Source organism: Corvus hawaiiensis, chromosome 29, assembly GCF_020740725.1.
Source record: "Corvus hawaiiensis isolate bCorHaw1 chromosome 29, bCorHaw1.pri.cur, whole genome shotgun sequence".
Taxonomy (NCBI): Eukaryota; Metazoa; Chordata; class Aves; order Passeriformes; family Corvidae; genus Corvus; species Corvus hawaiiensis.
In genome coordinates this window covers 1216440-1232151 of record NC_063241.1, presented here as the reverse complement: position 1 = coordinate 1232151, position 15712 = coordinate 1216440, and the positions used below count along the sequence as shown (strand labels likewise).

Genomic DNA, 15712 nt, shown 5'->3' with positions numbered 1-15712 from the left:
GTCCCTGTGCCGGTCCCTGTCCCGAGGATTCCCGGCCGTTCCCGTTCCCGCCCCGGAGCCCCGGGACCGGCGGGCAGCAGCGCCCCCTGGCGGCCCCGCCGCTCCTGTGCCGCGTCCCGCCGAGCCCGGTGGGGCGGAGGGGGCTGAGCGGGGGGACCTGAGCGGGGCAGGGGGGCGGAGCGTGTCCCGGGATGCTGAGCGGTGGCGGGTGTCACACAGGGGCCCCTCGCGGGGTCTGGGGTCCCGGAGGCCGGAGCACCGGCGGTGACAGCCCCCGGGACACCGGCGGTGACAGCCCCCGGGACACTGGCAGTGACAGCCCCCGGGACACCGGCGGTGACAGCCCCCGGAGCACCGGCGGTGACAGCCCCCGGGACGTGCCACCCCCTGCCAGCAGCGCAGGCACCGCTGGGCCATCCCCGCAGCCTCCAAAACCTTCTCCCTCTTTTTTCCCCTATTATGAATTACAGCCCATTCCTGCTTAGAACACTTTCTCCCGCTGCTTAATTTCTATTTTTAATCCCAGCTCCCGGGGTACTTATTTAGTGTAGACTTTATGAAATCAATGCATCTTGGAGTTCCTTAGGAGGAAAACTCACCCTGGAATGACAGACCTGCTGTGGGTGTAACCCCTGGGCAGCTCAGCACCCCCCTGAGCCCAGAAGGGTGGGTGGGCAGAGGGTCGGAATAAAGTGAAACTTGTGGGTAGAGATAACAACTCTTTAATAATTGAAATAAAATTATATGTAATAATAACAGTAGTAATAATTGTTATGAAAAGGAGAGAGGGAAATAAACCCCAGGAAGCACAAGTGGTGCCTGGTACAGTTGCTCAGTACCTGCTGCCAGTCCCCAGCACCGATCGGGGCTTGGAGCAGCCTGGGATCATGGAAGGTGTCCCTGCCCATGGCAGGGGGTGGCATGAAATGAGATGAGCTTTAGGGTCCCTTCCAGCCCAAACCACTCCATGATCCTGTGAATAAACCCCAGGAAGCACCAGTGATGCCCAGTGCAGTCACTGCCCACCCCATGCCCAGCCTGTACCCAATCGGGGGATCCCGGCCACCCCGCCCTGGGCCGGACACTCCGTGGTGTGGAATACCCTGTGGCCAGCTGGGGTCAGCTGTCCTGGCCCTGCTGGCAGAGCTGGGGACACTGAGGAGTCCTGGGCTGAGGGTGAGCACTGCTGGACACCAACCAACCATTGGGGTGTGACCAACATCATCCTCACCCTGAACCCAGGCACAGCTGAGCCAGGTACTGGGACAAATTCCCTCAGTCCCAGCTGGAAGCAGGACAGCTCTTCCCAATGCTGAGCACCTGTGCAGTGTCCCAGCTGAGCTCTGCTGCAGGTGCCTTCCCTGTGTGTGGTGGGAACAGCAGGAGCCAGAGCTGCTGGAAGAGCCCACCAGCACCATCCTACAGCAGGATGCCACGAGGAAATTCAGCAGGAGCATGGGTTGCAGCCTGGGACAGTGTCCAGGAGCCTTGTGATGGTGCCCTTGTTGAGGAGAGTTCATGACAAAGAGAGCTATCCCTCTGCCCTCTCGAGAAGTTGGAATCCTTGGAAAAGTGCTGCTCATTCCCTCCAGCAGTCACAGATGGTACATCAGGAGCTAAGAGTGCCCATGATTAAAAATTTCCAAACTTTGGGGCAAGAGAGGATCTCAAAGGAGATTTTTCCAGAGACTCTGGTGAGTCAGTTTGGTGCTTTCAAGGATTCTCCCATCATTGCACTCCTGGGGGTTTCCCTTGAGGCACTGAAGCTCCAGGCCATGGGCAGAGGAGGAATTTTGGGCAGAACTTCAGTGTCCTGCTGTTACCTTTTGGAGGATTCTTTGAGGAAGGGAGGAAAGAGCTCAGAACCAAAGAGCTCATTCATTATGAACCATATTTTGAAGGGAAACAGCAAAAATTTGGGGTTTTGCATCCTGGATTTTGTCTTCTAGATATTTACAGGATATGCTCATTCTCCTCTCACGCTGCCATGTGCATTTTTGCTTATCTGGGTTTTTATACTGATCTGAGTTTTTAATATCTCAGCATTTTCATAACTGCAATACCAGGTTTTTCTATGACATTTTCATGACTCCCACAGCCTTTGCTTTCAAGAGTAATTGGGATTCTCTAAAAGTTCAAATTTTAGGAAAATAAAGCAGTTTACTGTAAGAAAATATTTATGTATTAAAAGGGAAACAGAAATAGGTCTTTGCTTGTGTTCTCAGCAGAGCTGCCATTCCCAGCCCCGTCCCTTCACCCTGCAGCAGTCGTGGGATTCCTGTGTCTTTCTAAAATTGGTTTTAACTCAAGGAATGGTAATTGTGCTTCCTGCTGCCTGGTGACATCATCCAAGGATTTAGCAAGTAACAGCAAGCCCTGTGTGCTCAGAACACAGAGTGAAACGTGTTTTGCAGGTGCCTAAAATCCAGTGCTGCTCTGTGTGTAGATAATCATCATCCTCACTTGTTTAGGCCCCAGGGCTTTAACAGATTTGCCGTGATGGACTGGAGCAGAAATACTTGTGTTTTTTATTGTGCCAGGATCTTGAAAAGGAAAAGCAGCACAGCACAACAAATCTAAGGAATTTAAAAATCTTAAGTTGTTTTTTTTTTTTAAGCTTTTCACCTTTCTGCAGTTCCTGATGAGCAGTTCTGCCCAAGGAGGGGAAGGCAGTGCTTTTCCAGAATGAGGTGACCTTCCAGCACAGAGGGATAGGATCAGCAGCACAAAGCTACTCAGTGTTCCCCAGGGATCAATCCGGGTTCCAGCGCTGTTTCACCTCCCTCCCAATGCCCTGAATGGTGGGACAGGGCTGAGAGGGACAGTGGCCACGGCAGGGGACAGTGCCAGCACACATGGGGACCAGCGCTGGCGGGATGGGCTGGAGAGGCTCTCTGAGGAACAGCACCAGGGGCTGGGTTATGGAGATCATCTCCAGGAGGATGAAGGGGATTGTTATTCCCTTCTCCTCCACTCTGGAGAGGCCACATCTGGAGTGCTGTGTCCGGCTCTGGGCTGCCCAGTCCGAGAGAGACACGGACATGCTGCAGTGAGTGCAGTGGAGAGCCAAGGAATGACCAGGGAGGGTTGGAGCCTCTGTCATCCAGAGGGCCTGGGAGAGCTGGGATCGGTCATCCAGAGAGGTCAGGAGAGTTGGGATTGCCCAGCCTGGAACAGAGGATGCACAAAGGGAGCTCTTCCCAGTGTGCCCACGTTCCAGATGGGAGGGAATGAAGAAAAAGGAGCCAAACTGGTCCTGGTGGTGCCCAGTGGCAGGAGAGACAAAGAGCACCTGCTGGAGTTCAGGGAATTGTGTTTGTGCAGAAGAAAAGACGTTCCCAGTGAGGGTGAGGGAACGGTGGATCACGGAGTCTGTGTCACTGGAGATGTGGAAAACCCAGCGGAATGTGGTGGCCCTGAGCAACCTGACTCTGTTTTGAGCAGGGTGGTTGGTCTTGGTAGTCTGCAGAGGTCTTTCCCAAACTCTGAAATCAAGGAGTCTGAGTGAAGCAGGGGAGTTCAGTTGAGAGCAGGAATATGGGGGGGTTTTCTTTTCTCACCTACAAGCTAATTTGGGTGGTTAGTATTGCATGGCTTTAGTCACGGCTTGTTTACCTATGCCGTTGGCCTGTGCCAAATCCCTGCTTGGTGTTTCCTTTCTATCCTTCCCTGTGTTCATGGGAGCACACAGGTGTTCCTGAAGCCACACCAGAGTAACCTCAGTTTGAGCCTTTGGTGTTGTATTGGCACAGCCAGACCGAAATGATGTTTTTTGTGCCTTTCCCTGATGTGCTTTGCAGGCACTTTGCCAAGCCAGGACAAACCCTCACAGAGGCAGTCGGAGAGCACAAACTGCAGCCCTTCCCGGAAGAGATCCACGTCGGAGAGCACTTCTTCTCCAGGCAAGTCCTGCTCGGGGGCCTTGGTTTTGGGATCGCTGCTTTGCTCAGACCTGTGCTGAGACACAGCTGGGACAGCATGGCTGTGAGGACTTCAGCTCGTGGAGATACTGAGTTTTTCCACTGGCATTTTGGGATACAAGTGCTGTAGGTTGGGTTATAGAACAGGGAGACTTGAGCTGGTGCTTAGAGAAACAGCAGCACAGCTGTGGCAGGGCAGGGTTTGGTTCCCCACCGGGTTAAGTTAGGCCTTGTGGAGCTCAGTGCTTTAATCCAGACCTGTGACATTACAGCTAATCAGTTAACTAGAGGAATAAATTAATTCCTCCCTGGGGAAGAGCCTGACTCTGGCACTGCTCTGGAGGCAGAGGGTTCTTGCCCCTGGGTAGGTCAGGGGAGGATCAGGCTGGACTGTGCTGTTGGGTTTTCTTCCTCACATGTGAAAATCCTGCCAAGGTGATGGAGGATGGCATGTGGCTCATCCCACTCATCAGTAATGGTCCAGCTGTGAATGCCCCAGCCAGGTCAGGAATACTCATGGGAGAGAGATAATGGAAGTACTGGAAGGCCTGGGAGCTCTGCTAGCATCTCATCAAGTCTGTGGTACAAGAACAAATCTTGGGTGCAGGATCCTGGTGAGGTGGAGTGGATGTTGCAGCAGGAGAGCGAGGGAGCCAAGGGCTGGCAGTCCCTGCAGGTCGCTGCTTGAGGCTCACGAGGAAGGGAAAGATTCTCCCTCCTGACAGGGCAACAAAGCTCTAGACAGTCATCTGAGGGATGAGGGAGCTGGAAAGGGGCTCAGGCTGGAGCAAAGGAGGCTCAGGGGGGACCTTGTGGCTCTGCACAAGTCCCTGACAGGAGGGGGCAGCCGGGGGGGTCGGGCTCTGCTGGCAGGGAACAGGGACAGGAGGAGAGGGAACGGCCTCAGGCTGGGCCAGGGGAGGCTCAGGGTGGACAGCAGCAGGAATTTCCCCATGGAAAGGGTGCTCAGGCCTTGGCAGGAGCTGCCCAGGGAGGTTTGGAGTGCCCATCCCTGGAGGTGTCCAAGGAAGGGCTGGAGGTGGCACTCAGAGCTCTGGGCTGGGCACAGGGTGGGCATCGGGCACAGGGTGGACTCGATGGGCTGGGAGGGCTTTTCCAGCATTAGTGATTCCATGATTCTCTGACTCTTGTGTTTGAGCTCTGTTTTGTCAGGAGGTCACAGTGTGTGTGTGACTGTGTGTGTGTTGCTGTCAGCCACATTTTACCCCTGTGACAATGTCAAACCTATTGACCAAATTGTCACAGGGAGGAGCTGAAGATGTTCATCTCCTGGGTGTTGTCACCCAGTGGTTATCCCAGATAGCAGGAGAGGCTGGAGTGGGCTGTGAACAACCTGCCCCAGTGGAAGGTGTCCCTGCCCAAGGCAGGGGAGTGGAGCAAGATGCTCATTAAGGTCCCTTCCAACCCAAACCATTCTATGATTCTGTAAAAATGGAATGTGAGCTCCCCGAGGATTGGACAGAAGAAAATCCAGCAGGTTGACCCATTTTTTAAGAAGCTCAGTTGCAGAAACACTCCCATTACCAGAATTCAGACATTCTTAGACATCCAAATTGACTGCAAATATGTAGTAAATCCCTAGGATTGGTACTTAGAACTAGTTATGATTTCCATCTAGGAAGGATATGCCAAAAGTGCCATTTCCTCCCCGCTTTAAACAGATGTTTGCAACAGATGCTCCATTCAGCCTGTGCTGCACAAAGTCCTTTGCAGTGGGAAAGGGATCTTCCTTTTTCCTCTGTCTCATTCACTTTCTTGCCCTTGCTCACTTGAAAGGGGCAGCTGCAGTCGTTGTAGCTGGGAATAGGAAGTGTTAAAGTTGAGGAGTGTTTTGTGCAGGAGCATTGGAATGACATGAATCACGAGTTTATCAACTTCAAAGTCACCGAAGTGACGATGCAGCTGAGATCAGTCATTGTTGTATTTTCCATGGATCTGGAATGCATGTGGGTTTCAGTGTGTTTGTCAGAGAGGAGCTGCAGCTGTCCTGGGGTCAGAGCCTGCAGTGTCCCAGCCCTTTGGATCAGTTTCCAAGCAGCAGCACCAGTTCCAGGGCATCCAGGGGATGTGGTGCTGGTTGAGGTTCACTGAGCAGGTGGGTTCTGTGAGGAGCCCTAGCTCCATCCCCATGTGCCTCTAAAGGCCAGAAGAAAACAAAGGGTAATTTATCTTTATTATTTCATCTGAAATGCAGAGCTGAAAGCATAAATCCTTCCAGTTGTCTCGGAGTTGTTGGGGTGTCCAGGTCAGCTCACAGCAGGAGGCTCCTCTTGTCCTTTGTCACCAGGAAGAGCATTGTCCAGAGGAGGATTTTTAGAACACGTTTTGCTGACTCTTCCTCCTCCAAACTGTGCACTCTCTGAAGCACCTTTTCATTTGCACTTACAAATTCCTGACTTTGGAATCTTAGTGAGAAATGAGTTCTCCAGTGTAACACAATTGGACTACTGAAAATATTAGAAAATACTTCAAGTAGAAAAGACTTCAAGAACAGCTAGAAGGGTAGAAAATATTTTAACTGGTTGTGCTCTATCTCTGTCATCTAACAAATACTCTCCCTCCTGTCAAGTGCCAGAGCCCTTTATAAACACATTTTGTTGTCTTCCTTTAACAGTTCCCTTGACACCAGGATGTGCTGCTCAGGCTCCAGCCTGGGCCCCGCTGGGTTAAGCAGATCTGATCTAAATAATTGGCCACAATTACAGTAACATTTTGTCAATGCTAATGTGCAGTTGTGATGTATTTGTGAGAAGGCCGCATCCATTTCATTCCAGAAAGAACAGGATTTCTTCTGATGGAATGTTATCACTAAGGAGCAGCAGGGCAGCTTTGGGAAGCTCTTAGTTTAGAACAAATCCCTTTTTAATGCAGCATAATCTACATGGTTGACCTGGAAACTCTCTTTTTCAAGTACCAGTCTTCAGCCCTAAAGCATATAACAGTTTTAAAAGCCAGATCTAAATTTACTTCCTCTTTAAATTAGCCTTTCTCTTTTGTCCAGCTGCTTTGATTTACCTTTATCCAATCAGTTCTGTCATCATCAGCCTTGTCTATTTGATAAAAAAACTGGAAGAGCAATGAAAATAGTTGTTTCAGTACTTCCAAACTTTAAAAAAAAAAGAAAAATTACTTTAAAAACATTTCAAATGTTGCTCCATTTTTTATCAGGATTCAATTTTTATGTGCACACAGAGGGTTTTGTATTTTTAGTGTTGAATAGAAAGAAACTTGAGGATCATGTGAGCCCTCGTTGCTCTTTGCTGTTAGAAAAGGGGGATTATGTGGGAATAAAGAGAAAATAATTGTACATTAAAAGTGATGATACAAAGTTTGACTGACTTGTATCACTGGGTCCCTCTCCACGTTACAGAACCTTGTCAACGAATGTTCTGGGCAGCCCCAGGGCACAAACGCTGTCAGTTGATGCAGCTGCTGTGTTTCAGCTCCATGTTTCTGCTCCCAGCCCCTCTCCAGCCCTGTCTCTGTGTGTTCCAGGGGTGGCGGGGCCGGCCCGGAGCGCGCGCCTGGCCCCGGCCGCCGAGGACTCGGTGGACACCCTGCTGCAGCGCATGGCCCAGCAGGACGGGCCGCCCACGCTGGACAAGACCCTGGAAGCCGTCATGGCCAACGTGTCCGCCCCTCCATCAGCCAGTCCTGCCCGGAACCACTCCCGGGAGAGAGCCCTGGGCAAGCAGGACGGCCTGGGGGCTCCGGCCATCCCCGGCAGCTCCTGCAGCGACAGCATCTCCCTGCTGCAGGAGCGGCTGCCCGGCAGCTACTCCCCGCGGCACCTCAAGAGGAGCGTGGTGGAGGCCATGCAGCGGCAAGCGAGGAAAATGTGCAATTACAACAAGATCCTGGCGACAAAAAAAAATCTGGACCACGTCAACAAAATCCTGAAAGCCAAAAAGCTGCAGAGGCAGTCGCGGACAGGGAACAACTTCGTGAAGCGCCGGCCGGGGCGGCCGCGCAAGTACCCGCTGCAGGCCGTGGTGTCCATGCAGGCCTTCCAGGCAGCCAGGCTGGTCAGCCAGGAGCTGGAGAACAGGGAGCAGAGCAGCAGCCCCCTGCACCTGGGGCCAGACACCATCACGGACGTCATCGAAGCCGTGGTGCAGAGCGTGAACCTGGACCCTGAGCACCGCAAAGGCTGGAAGAGGAAGAGGTGGCTGCCGGAGGAACAGGCCAGGAAGAGACACAAGTCTTTGCCTGAAGATGAGCAGGAGAGCAATAAGAGGTGATTCCCTTACAGTTTTGTACCTCAGTTGGTTTTAGAACGGTTCAGTCATTGAGGAAATCGTCTGCTTGATTTTATTAAGGAGTTCAGTGTAGAGGGCACCAACATGAACATGTCAACATTAAGTGTGTTCAGGGTCTTCCTCTGGTACTGAACACACCCCCGAAATGGGGTGGGATCTCAGGTGATCTAAAACTGTCAGTTCTGTGCTTGTTGTGTTGGTGAAGGATACGTTTTAATGAGTTGTAACAGGGTCACTGATGAGGTGCCCCAGATTGTTCCTTCCTCCTGTGTGGAACAAGGAACCCTGAAGAGTTGCGTGTGCCGTGGGATCTGCTCATGTAGATCCCAAACAAATACTTACAGGCAACACAGGATGTAAAGGGAGATCAACTGATGTACAGCAGATGAAGAGTAAAAGCTAAAGCAGCAGGGAGGAGTTAAGGGGTGCACCTGTGCAGTCACTGGTAAAGGACCACACCAAAAATCTCTCTCTGATCTCATCTTCTCATGCTTGTCCCCAAAGCCATCAATAAACAGATCAAACTCTGTCAGGAGTTCTCCTTCCCAGAAATGGGTGCTGTGAGGGTGCTGCTGGCACCACGTGTTCAGGGGCTGCTCTGTGGCTGTCCTGAAGGCTGAGGAAAGGGTTGCCACGTGCTGGATTTAGAGTGCAAAAGCAGAGAGCAAGAGCTGCCTTCTGAATTACTCAGCTGAGGCTCCAAGGGATAAACAGCAGCAGTACAAACAACATTCTTTTTGTAATAATAATATCACTAAAAAAATACCATACTTTTCTTAGGATTATGCTTAACCCTCACTTGATCATGATTGTTGAGCTGCATTTTTTTAAGTAGTTGAGACACCCAGAAATTCAGAAATATGAAGTTTTTCTGCTGACCAGATTAGAGAGAGGAATAATGAAATACTGTGAGATGATCTTAATGGGAAGATGATTTTTTTTATCTCTACTTTTTCTTCCAGTTTCTCTGAGACAGTAGCTGGACCTCCCAGTCCACATGAAGCTCTTGGGAAACCGCCTGAATCTGAAACCCCTGAGCAGCCTTTGCCTCCTCTAACCCAGCGTGAGAAGAAAGCCCCTCGACCCCCAAAGAAGAAGTACCAGAAGGCTGGGCTCTACTCTGATGTGTACAAAACAACAGAGTAAGTAAAACAGAGCAAAACTGCTCTCTGATAGGCCAGTGGAAACTCTCCTTTCACCTAGAACCATAAAGAGCTGCCACTCATGAGTAGCTGAAATAAAACCATCGACTTAATTGAAGCCTGTGGAAAATTATGTGCATGATAACTGTCAGAATCTGACCCAGTGAGGATGTAAAATGTAACCCCAGTCAGAAAGCAGCCTCGAGCAGCCTGAAAGGGTTTCTGATTATCAGCTTTGAGGAAGGCAAGAGATTTATTCAAGAGTCTTAATGGTGCTGGCAATGCAGGTGCTGGGAGAGCTGGATGTGTGCAGGTTCTGAGCAGGAGCTGAGCACAGGGGCTGCAGAGAAGGGGTCACTGGGTTGCTGTTTTCATTGGCTCAATGGTGACAACTGGTCATCTTCTGTGTGAAAGAATTTCAGATATGCACCCAGTTCATTTCACAGTTCAGTGAAGTTCATCTCTATTTTCTCTGAGATGTTTAGGGTAAAACAATCCAGCGTTTCTTTATTTTTCCCACTGGTTGGTTTGCAGCCTGGCGTTCCACTAGAATGTGGACACCTCCCTCTTCCCTTTGTAGTCACACATGTTTTCTAATGCCATCTGAACAAATGAGTTGAAGTCAGGAATTTGTGCTTCTGTTCCAGTATGATCTGACAGATTGAAAAGAGAGAAAATTTGGCACCTTCTCACTATGTCATAGACCATGTTAAAGTGTTACGGAGACCACTGGGAAACTGCCAGTACAGTTTATCAGCTGCTCCTGCTGTGGTCTCTTTCCATATTAGAGTGGAGGAATCAGTGAAAGGGTCAAGCCTCTAAGGAAGAAACCAAGATCTTGGTCTGACCAAAGTGAGGCCACTTGAGTTTTATCTGTTTTAAAGAGGTGTGCTAAAACTTTACCCTCTGGGTGTTCTGTCACTGCTGTACACAGCATGCAGCCTTCAAATCTCACCATTTCGTCTGTTGCCTTAGGAGAGGAGCTCAGAGAGTCTTCCCTTTTCTTTAGTGTAAAATATTTAGAACTTTGAGTGTTCCTAAGTTGGAAGGGACCCACAAGGATCATGGAGTCCAACCCCTGGCCCTGCACAGCCCCAGCAATCCCACCTTGTGCCTGAGAGCGCTGTCCAAACGCTCCTGGAGCTCTGGCAGCCTCGGGGCCGTGCCCATTCCCTGGGGAGCCTGGGCAGTGCCCAGCACCCTCTGGGGGAAGAACCTTTCCCTGATACCCAACCCAAACCTCCCCTGGCCCAGCTCCAGCCGTTCCCTCGGGTGCTGTCCCTGCTCTCACAGAGCAGAGATCAGAGCTGCCCCTCCACTGCTCCTCAGGAGGAAGTTGCAAACCACTTGAAGAGGGCTGGTTTGTCTTCCCTTTGCCTGTTGCTCCACATACTGAGCTCTTCCCTGCTCTGATCCTGGGGTTTGAGATGAGCTGCTTAAGGACACTGAGGAACTTCCCACTTCCAGGGAAGCAATTGCTGTGCCTGCACCATGTGAGCTGCCTCTGCACTGTTTGCACTGATACTGAAGCAGGGCATGGACCTGCGTAGCTGGGCAAGGACACTGCTGTGGCCATCTCCATTTAGGACTCTCTTGCAGCCTGAAGGGCTGATCCCACCATTCCATCCTGCTGGCACTGGGTCACTTCTTTACCAAGTTGGTTCAGCATACTAAATCCACAGAACAAGAGTCACTTTTTGGTAATTAGATTATTTTTCTGGTTTGGTGTGCTGCTCCCATTCTCCTCCACGGTCAGACACATGGTTGGATATTTGAGAACAGAGTAAGAGGAGAGCAGAAGTTCATGTTGTTATCCCATTACTTACCCAACTTCCTGCTGTAGGAGTTTGAAAACCTGATCTGAGGGGAGAAGGAAAAGGCAGCTCTGTGATCATGGGGCACCCTCTAAGTGCTGTCACAGTGAGTGTTGGTCCCTGTCCCCATTCCCACAGTCCCTGTGTCTCATTAGTGGGTTGTACTCGCTGGTTTTCTGTAGTTGTTTGCAGTGTTCACTGCAGACACTTTGCTTTAAAAACCATTTTCCTACTCTCTTTCATCCTTCCTAAATAATTCCCAAGTGTCACGAGGCCGTGTGAAGCAGTGAAGGTTGTGCTGAGGTTTGTACAAGTCACGGCCTCTCCCTGCATCGCTCACATCCAGCTGCTCAACAGCAGCACAGGAAAGGTCTGGCCTGGCCTGGTCAGTGTTGGTGGGCTGTTAAAAGAGATTTCAGGAGTTGATTCTAACAAATCTAAAACTGCCTTATTTCTCTGCAGCCAGGTACAATTCGCCTCAGGAGGAGTTCACTCCAGCTCCCCTCAGGCTGGAGACCTTGTTAAATACAGTGAAGAAAGCTCAGATTTTGATACTTTGCAAATGAATAAAAGGAATGGTTCCTGAGTGAGTCTCAGTTCTACCTCATTTCCAACTGTAACTTTGTAGGCAGCATGGCTGTAACCTCCACAGGGGTGTTCCCAATCCTGGGCTCCCACTGGGAGTTTCATGGACCTGGAGAGAGGTTCAGTGTGTGGTTGCACAAGGTTGCAGCTTTGAAAACAAGGGAAGATCTTGTGCAGGACTTGTTCTCTGTATCCAGCAGTGGTTTTCCTAGAGGAGTGAACTGCAAAGTCCAGTTCACCAAAAAAAAATTTAGTAATTAGTAAATTAGCAGTTAATTAAAATGTTGTAGAGTGTTTAGAGAAATACATAATTTTGATATTTGAGCAGGACACGAATTGCAGTTCAGGAGGTGCCTGCTGTTGGCACAGGTTGATGTTGCACCAAAAGAATCAGCTGTGCTTTCTCCTCACCTCTGTGGCATATTCCTGTTCCTGTGCTGTCCCTTCCTGTGTCCCATCCTGATGTCCAGGTGGGATAATGGTTGGATGGATTCCAGCCTTCCACTGGACAGTTCCTGGAGCAGTTAACCCTGCACTCAGACCAGTGATCAGACCAGCATCAAAGCTGGCTTATCCCTGCTTTAAATGTTCATCAGACTATGGTCTGAGGCAAAAAGGGGCTCCACACTTCAAAAATGGAATTCCACAGAGAAGTAATTCCAGCCAACATGATAAGAGTGTGGAGACACTGGAAGCTGGAGAGGGGGAACAGAAATGAAACAGCAAAAAAGGAAGGAGAGGGATGGAGTGGAAGGAAGGTACAGGGAAGAGAGCTGTGGTTCTGGTCTTTGTTCCCTTAGTCTGCCTGAGACTTCAGACTGACATTTGGAGACTAAACCTGGTCCTCAGCCCCTGAAGAGGGGTACAAAATGTTCTTATCTTCTACAAAACTGTCATTTGGCCATTGCCCTGTTACTGGGAGCCTGCACAGAGAGGCCAGATTGGTTCTGTTGGTGGGGAGTGCACCAAAAATGGGTGTTTTAAATTTGCCCCTACAGAAACTGAACCAAACAGCTGTAGGCAGTGGATTATAGAGCGGGAAGCGTTTCTTACAGAATCAGAGAGCCTTTCAGGTTGGAAGAAATCTCCAAGATCATCAAGTCCAACCTTTTGTGAAGCCAGGCTTATGTTTCAGTCTGTCAGATGCTCAGGAATGTCCTCCCCTGGTGTCCTGTTGTAGGTGCCCACCTGGGCTGTTGGAAGTTGTCATTTCCCTGATTATTGGTGAGGTCTCACCCGGGTCTGACTGGCTTGCTTGGAATCACAGAACCATGGACTGGTTTGGGTTGGAAGGGACCTTAAAGCTCATCCAGTGCCACCCCTGCCATGGGCAGGGACACCTCCCACTATCCCAGGTTGCTGCAAACCCTCTCCAGCCTGGCCTTGGGCACTGCCAGGGATCCAGGGGCAGCCACAGCTTCTCTGGGCACCCTGTGCCAGGGTCTCCCCACCCTCACAGGGAAGAATTTCTTCCTAATTATTTTCAGTTGTTGATACCTGTATCTCAAAATTTGTTTTTAACTTGCATTTTCCCTTCACTGGTTAAACAATAATATCACTTTTTTATTGACTCATGTTTCTGTTATTTGTCCAGTTATTAAAATAGATCTCTTAAAAAACTCCAGTACACTTTAGTAGGCTTCAGTATCACTTAATCTTTGGTATATTTAACATTTAGAAGTCTCCTTTGAATGTTGCAGGACTGCAGTTCTAAATATAACCACATCAGATTCTGTTTTCCAAGGTTTGTTGTTGGCCAGGAGGAGATGTTTATAAACACCAGATTACAGAGCTGTCACCTGCCTGACCCATAGGACCATTCTAATTTCATACTCCTATTTTTCCTTCTGTGAAGGGGCATCTCATAGCTTTTTAAACTATGATTTCTGTTCTTTTTCTGCCTTTCCTGGTGAACAACCTTCTAAAGGGCAGCACATCAATGTTTGCTCTTAGGGAAGTGGGAGAGCAGGGCTGTACATGTGTCACGTGTCCAGTTCCTCAGCAAAAACCACCAGATACAATCTGTCAGCCGTCTTTTATTTGTGTAGTTTTAGTTACTACTTTTATATCACGTGCTGGGCATTTAAAGTCGATGGTGTTGCACTGGGTGTTAACAGCATTTATGGAGACAAATTCCATTGTGGAAGGGCTGGGATCAGTGTGTTTGTTAAGAAACCTGGAAAGCAGTTCTTTGGCCATTTCTGTTATTATTCTCTGGCCTGATGCTCCAGACATTCACACCTTAACTAAAACAGAAAATGTGCTTTGTGCAAGTGACAGGCGTTCCCCATTGTGATGTTTTGGTTCTGTCCCTGTCCTCCACAGCCCCAAGAGCCGCCTGATCCAGCTGAAGAAGGAGAAGCTGGAATACACCCCAGGGGAGCACGAGCACGGGCTGTTCCCAGCCCCTATCCACGTTGGTGGGTACCTCACCTGTGTTTTAATTGTTGGGAAACAAATGTGGCACTGGGGGGCCTGCACAGCTTCTGCCTCTCTCTGGTTTTTATCCCTTGCCATGTCACCTGTGGATTTTGGCACATGAGCTTTGCCAACTCATCCCTCTGTGTTCCCCAGTTTCACTTGAGAGGCTTTTTTTAGCTTAAAACATGAACTTTGTTCTTGATTTTTTGTGTGTCGGAAGATGCCATTCTGGTTGAAAACCTGCTTTAACTGTGATAATCCTTGGATGAAATGCAGAGCAATAGTCCCCACCTCCAAGGAAAATTACAGCAGAATACCCACAGACAATTATGACCATTTGTTAAATCCCAAAAGCTGAGCATGGAATGATAAATTCCCCCAAGTCCCCATGCACTCAGTGTTGTCTGTCTCTAAACAGGGATACAAGGGTGGGAGAATTAAAAGCTTTGGTGTTATCTTTGTTTTTACTTTATCCCCATTTTTAGGTCTCAGGTAGGAAAAAAAAGGGGATTTAGGATTTCATAAAATCACAGAATCATGGAATGGTTTGGGTGGGAAGGGACCTTACAGGTCATCTTGTTCCACCCTGTTCCATAGGCAGGGCTGCCTTCCATAGCCCAGGTTGCTCCAAACGCTGTCCCTGGCCTTGAACACTCCCAGGGAAGTGCCTGTGGGAAGAAGCCATAACCTGAGTCTGTCCCAGGCCCTCAGAGGTGATGGAGCACAGGATGCTCAGGGACTGGGCTGGGGGGATGCTCCAGAGCTCCCACTGTTCACAGCTCACATCATTTCCCAGGATAAAGCACTGAGTAATTCCCTGATTCTCAGGTGATTGTTTCAGCTTTTGAAGTGCTGTGATTTCTGGCTGCAAGTCCCATCACGCCCAGCGAGTTTGGGGAATTCTGCGTTGTTCAGCAGGAATCTTTGTCCCATCAAACACAGCTGTCATTGGCTTGTCTTCTTGTAGCTGAGCTGTTTGGCTGCCTACACAACTGCACAGCAAGGGCAGGACAGCAGGACAGATGTGTGTGGATCAGGAGCCACAAAACAGGTTTCAGAACTCAAGGTGACAATTTAAATTCTCCCAAAAGTGCCCTTGCTCAGCTCCTTTTTGAATGGGGTCATAAAATCAGGTTCACCGGGTTCCCCACCCACACTGCTGGTCCTGCCCTGCAGCTGCTCCCGTTGCTCCAGGGGTGCCTGGGGATGGTTTAACCCCAGAGCAGTGACCAGGACTGGGATTCTGCCGGGGGACTGCACTGATGCCCACTTGAGGAGGGCTGGGGGGACCTTCCCTGTGCTCCAGGCTCGGTGCCAGGGCACCTGAAAGAGCCTTTTGTTTGGCCTGCTGAGGTCATAGAAGTGAAAGCAAATTCCTGGCAGATTTAGCTCTTTCCTGGAACCTGCTAGAGATGAATAAGGCATTGAAAATGGAAAGTAATTTAGGGGTAAATTGTAAGGAAAACATTACCATTTTTATTTTCCAGTGGCGAGGGTATGCATGTGAATTTATATGAAGCCACAGAGCATTACTGGAGGAATATAAAGGC

At 49.7% G+C, this 15712-nt stretch overlaps 1 protein-coding gene across 2 annotated transcripts in view; it reads left to right on the top strand.

Annotated features, from left to right (window-relative positions):
• Positions 1 to 15712, top strand: part of ASH1L (ASH1 like histone lysine methyltransferase) — a 63882-nt gene that overhangs the window by 24104 nt on the left and 24066 nt on the right. For both annotated transcript variants that reach the window (XM_048288432.1, XM_048288431.1), the window contains exons 4-7: positions 3801 to 3902; positions 7437 to 8178; positions 9163 to 9342; positions 14067 to 14161. In XM_048288432.1, coding sequence (XP_048144389.1) covers positions 3801 to 3902; positions 7437 to 8178; positions 9163 to 9342; positions 14067 to 14161 — 1119 coding nt within the window. The remainder of the gene's footprint in view (positions 1 to 3800; positions 3903 to 7436; positions 8179 to 9162; positions 9343 to 14066; positions 14162 to 15712) is intronic.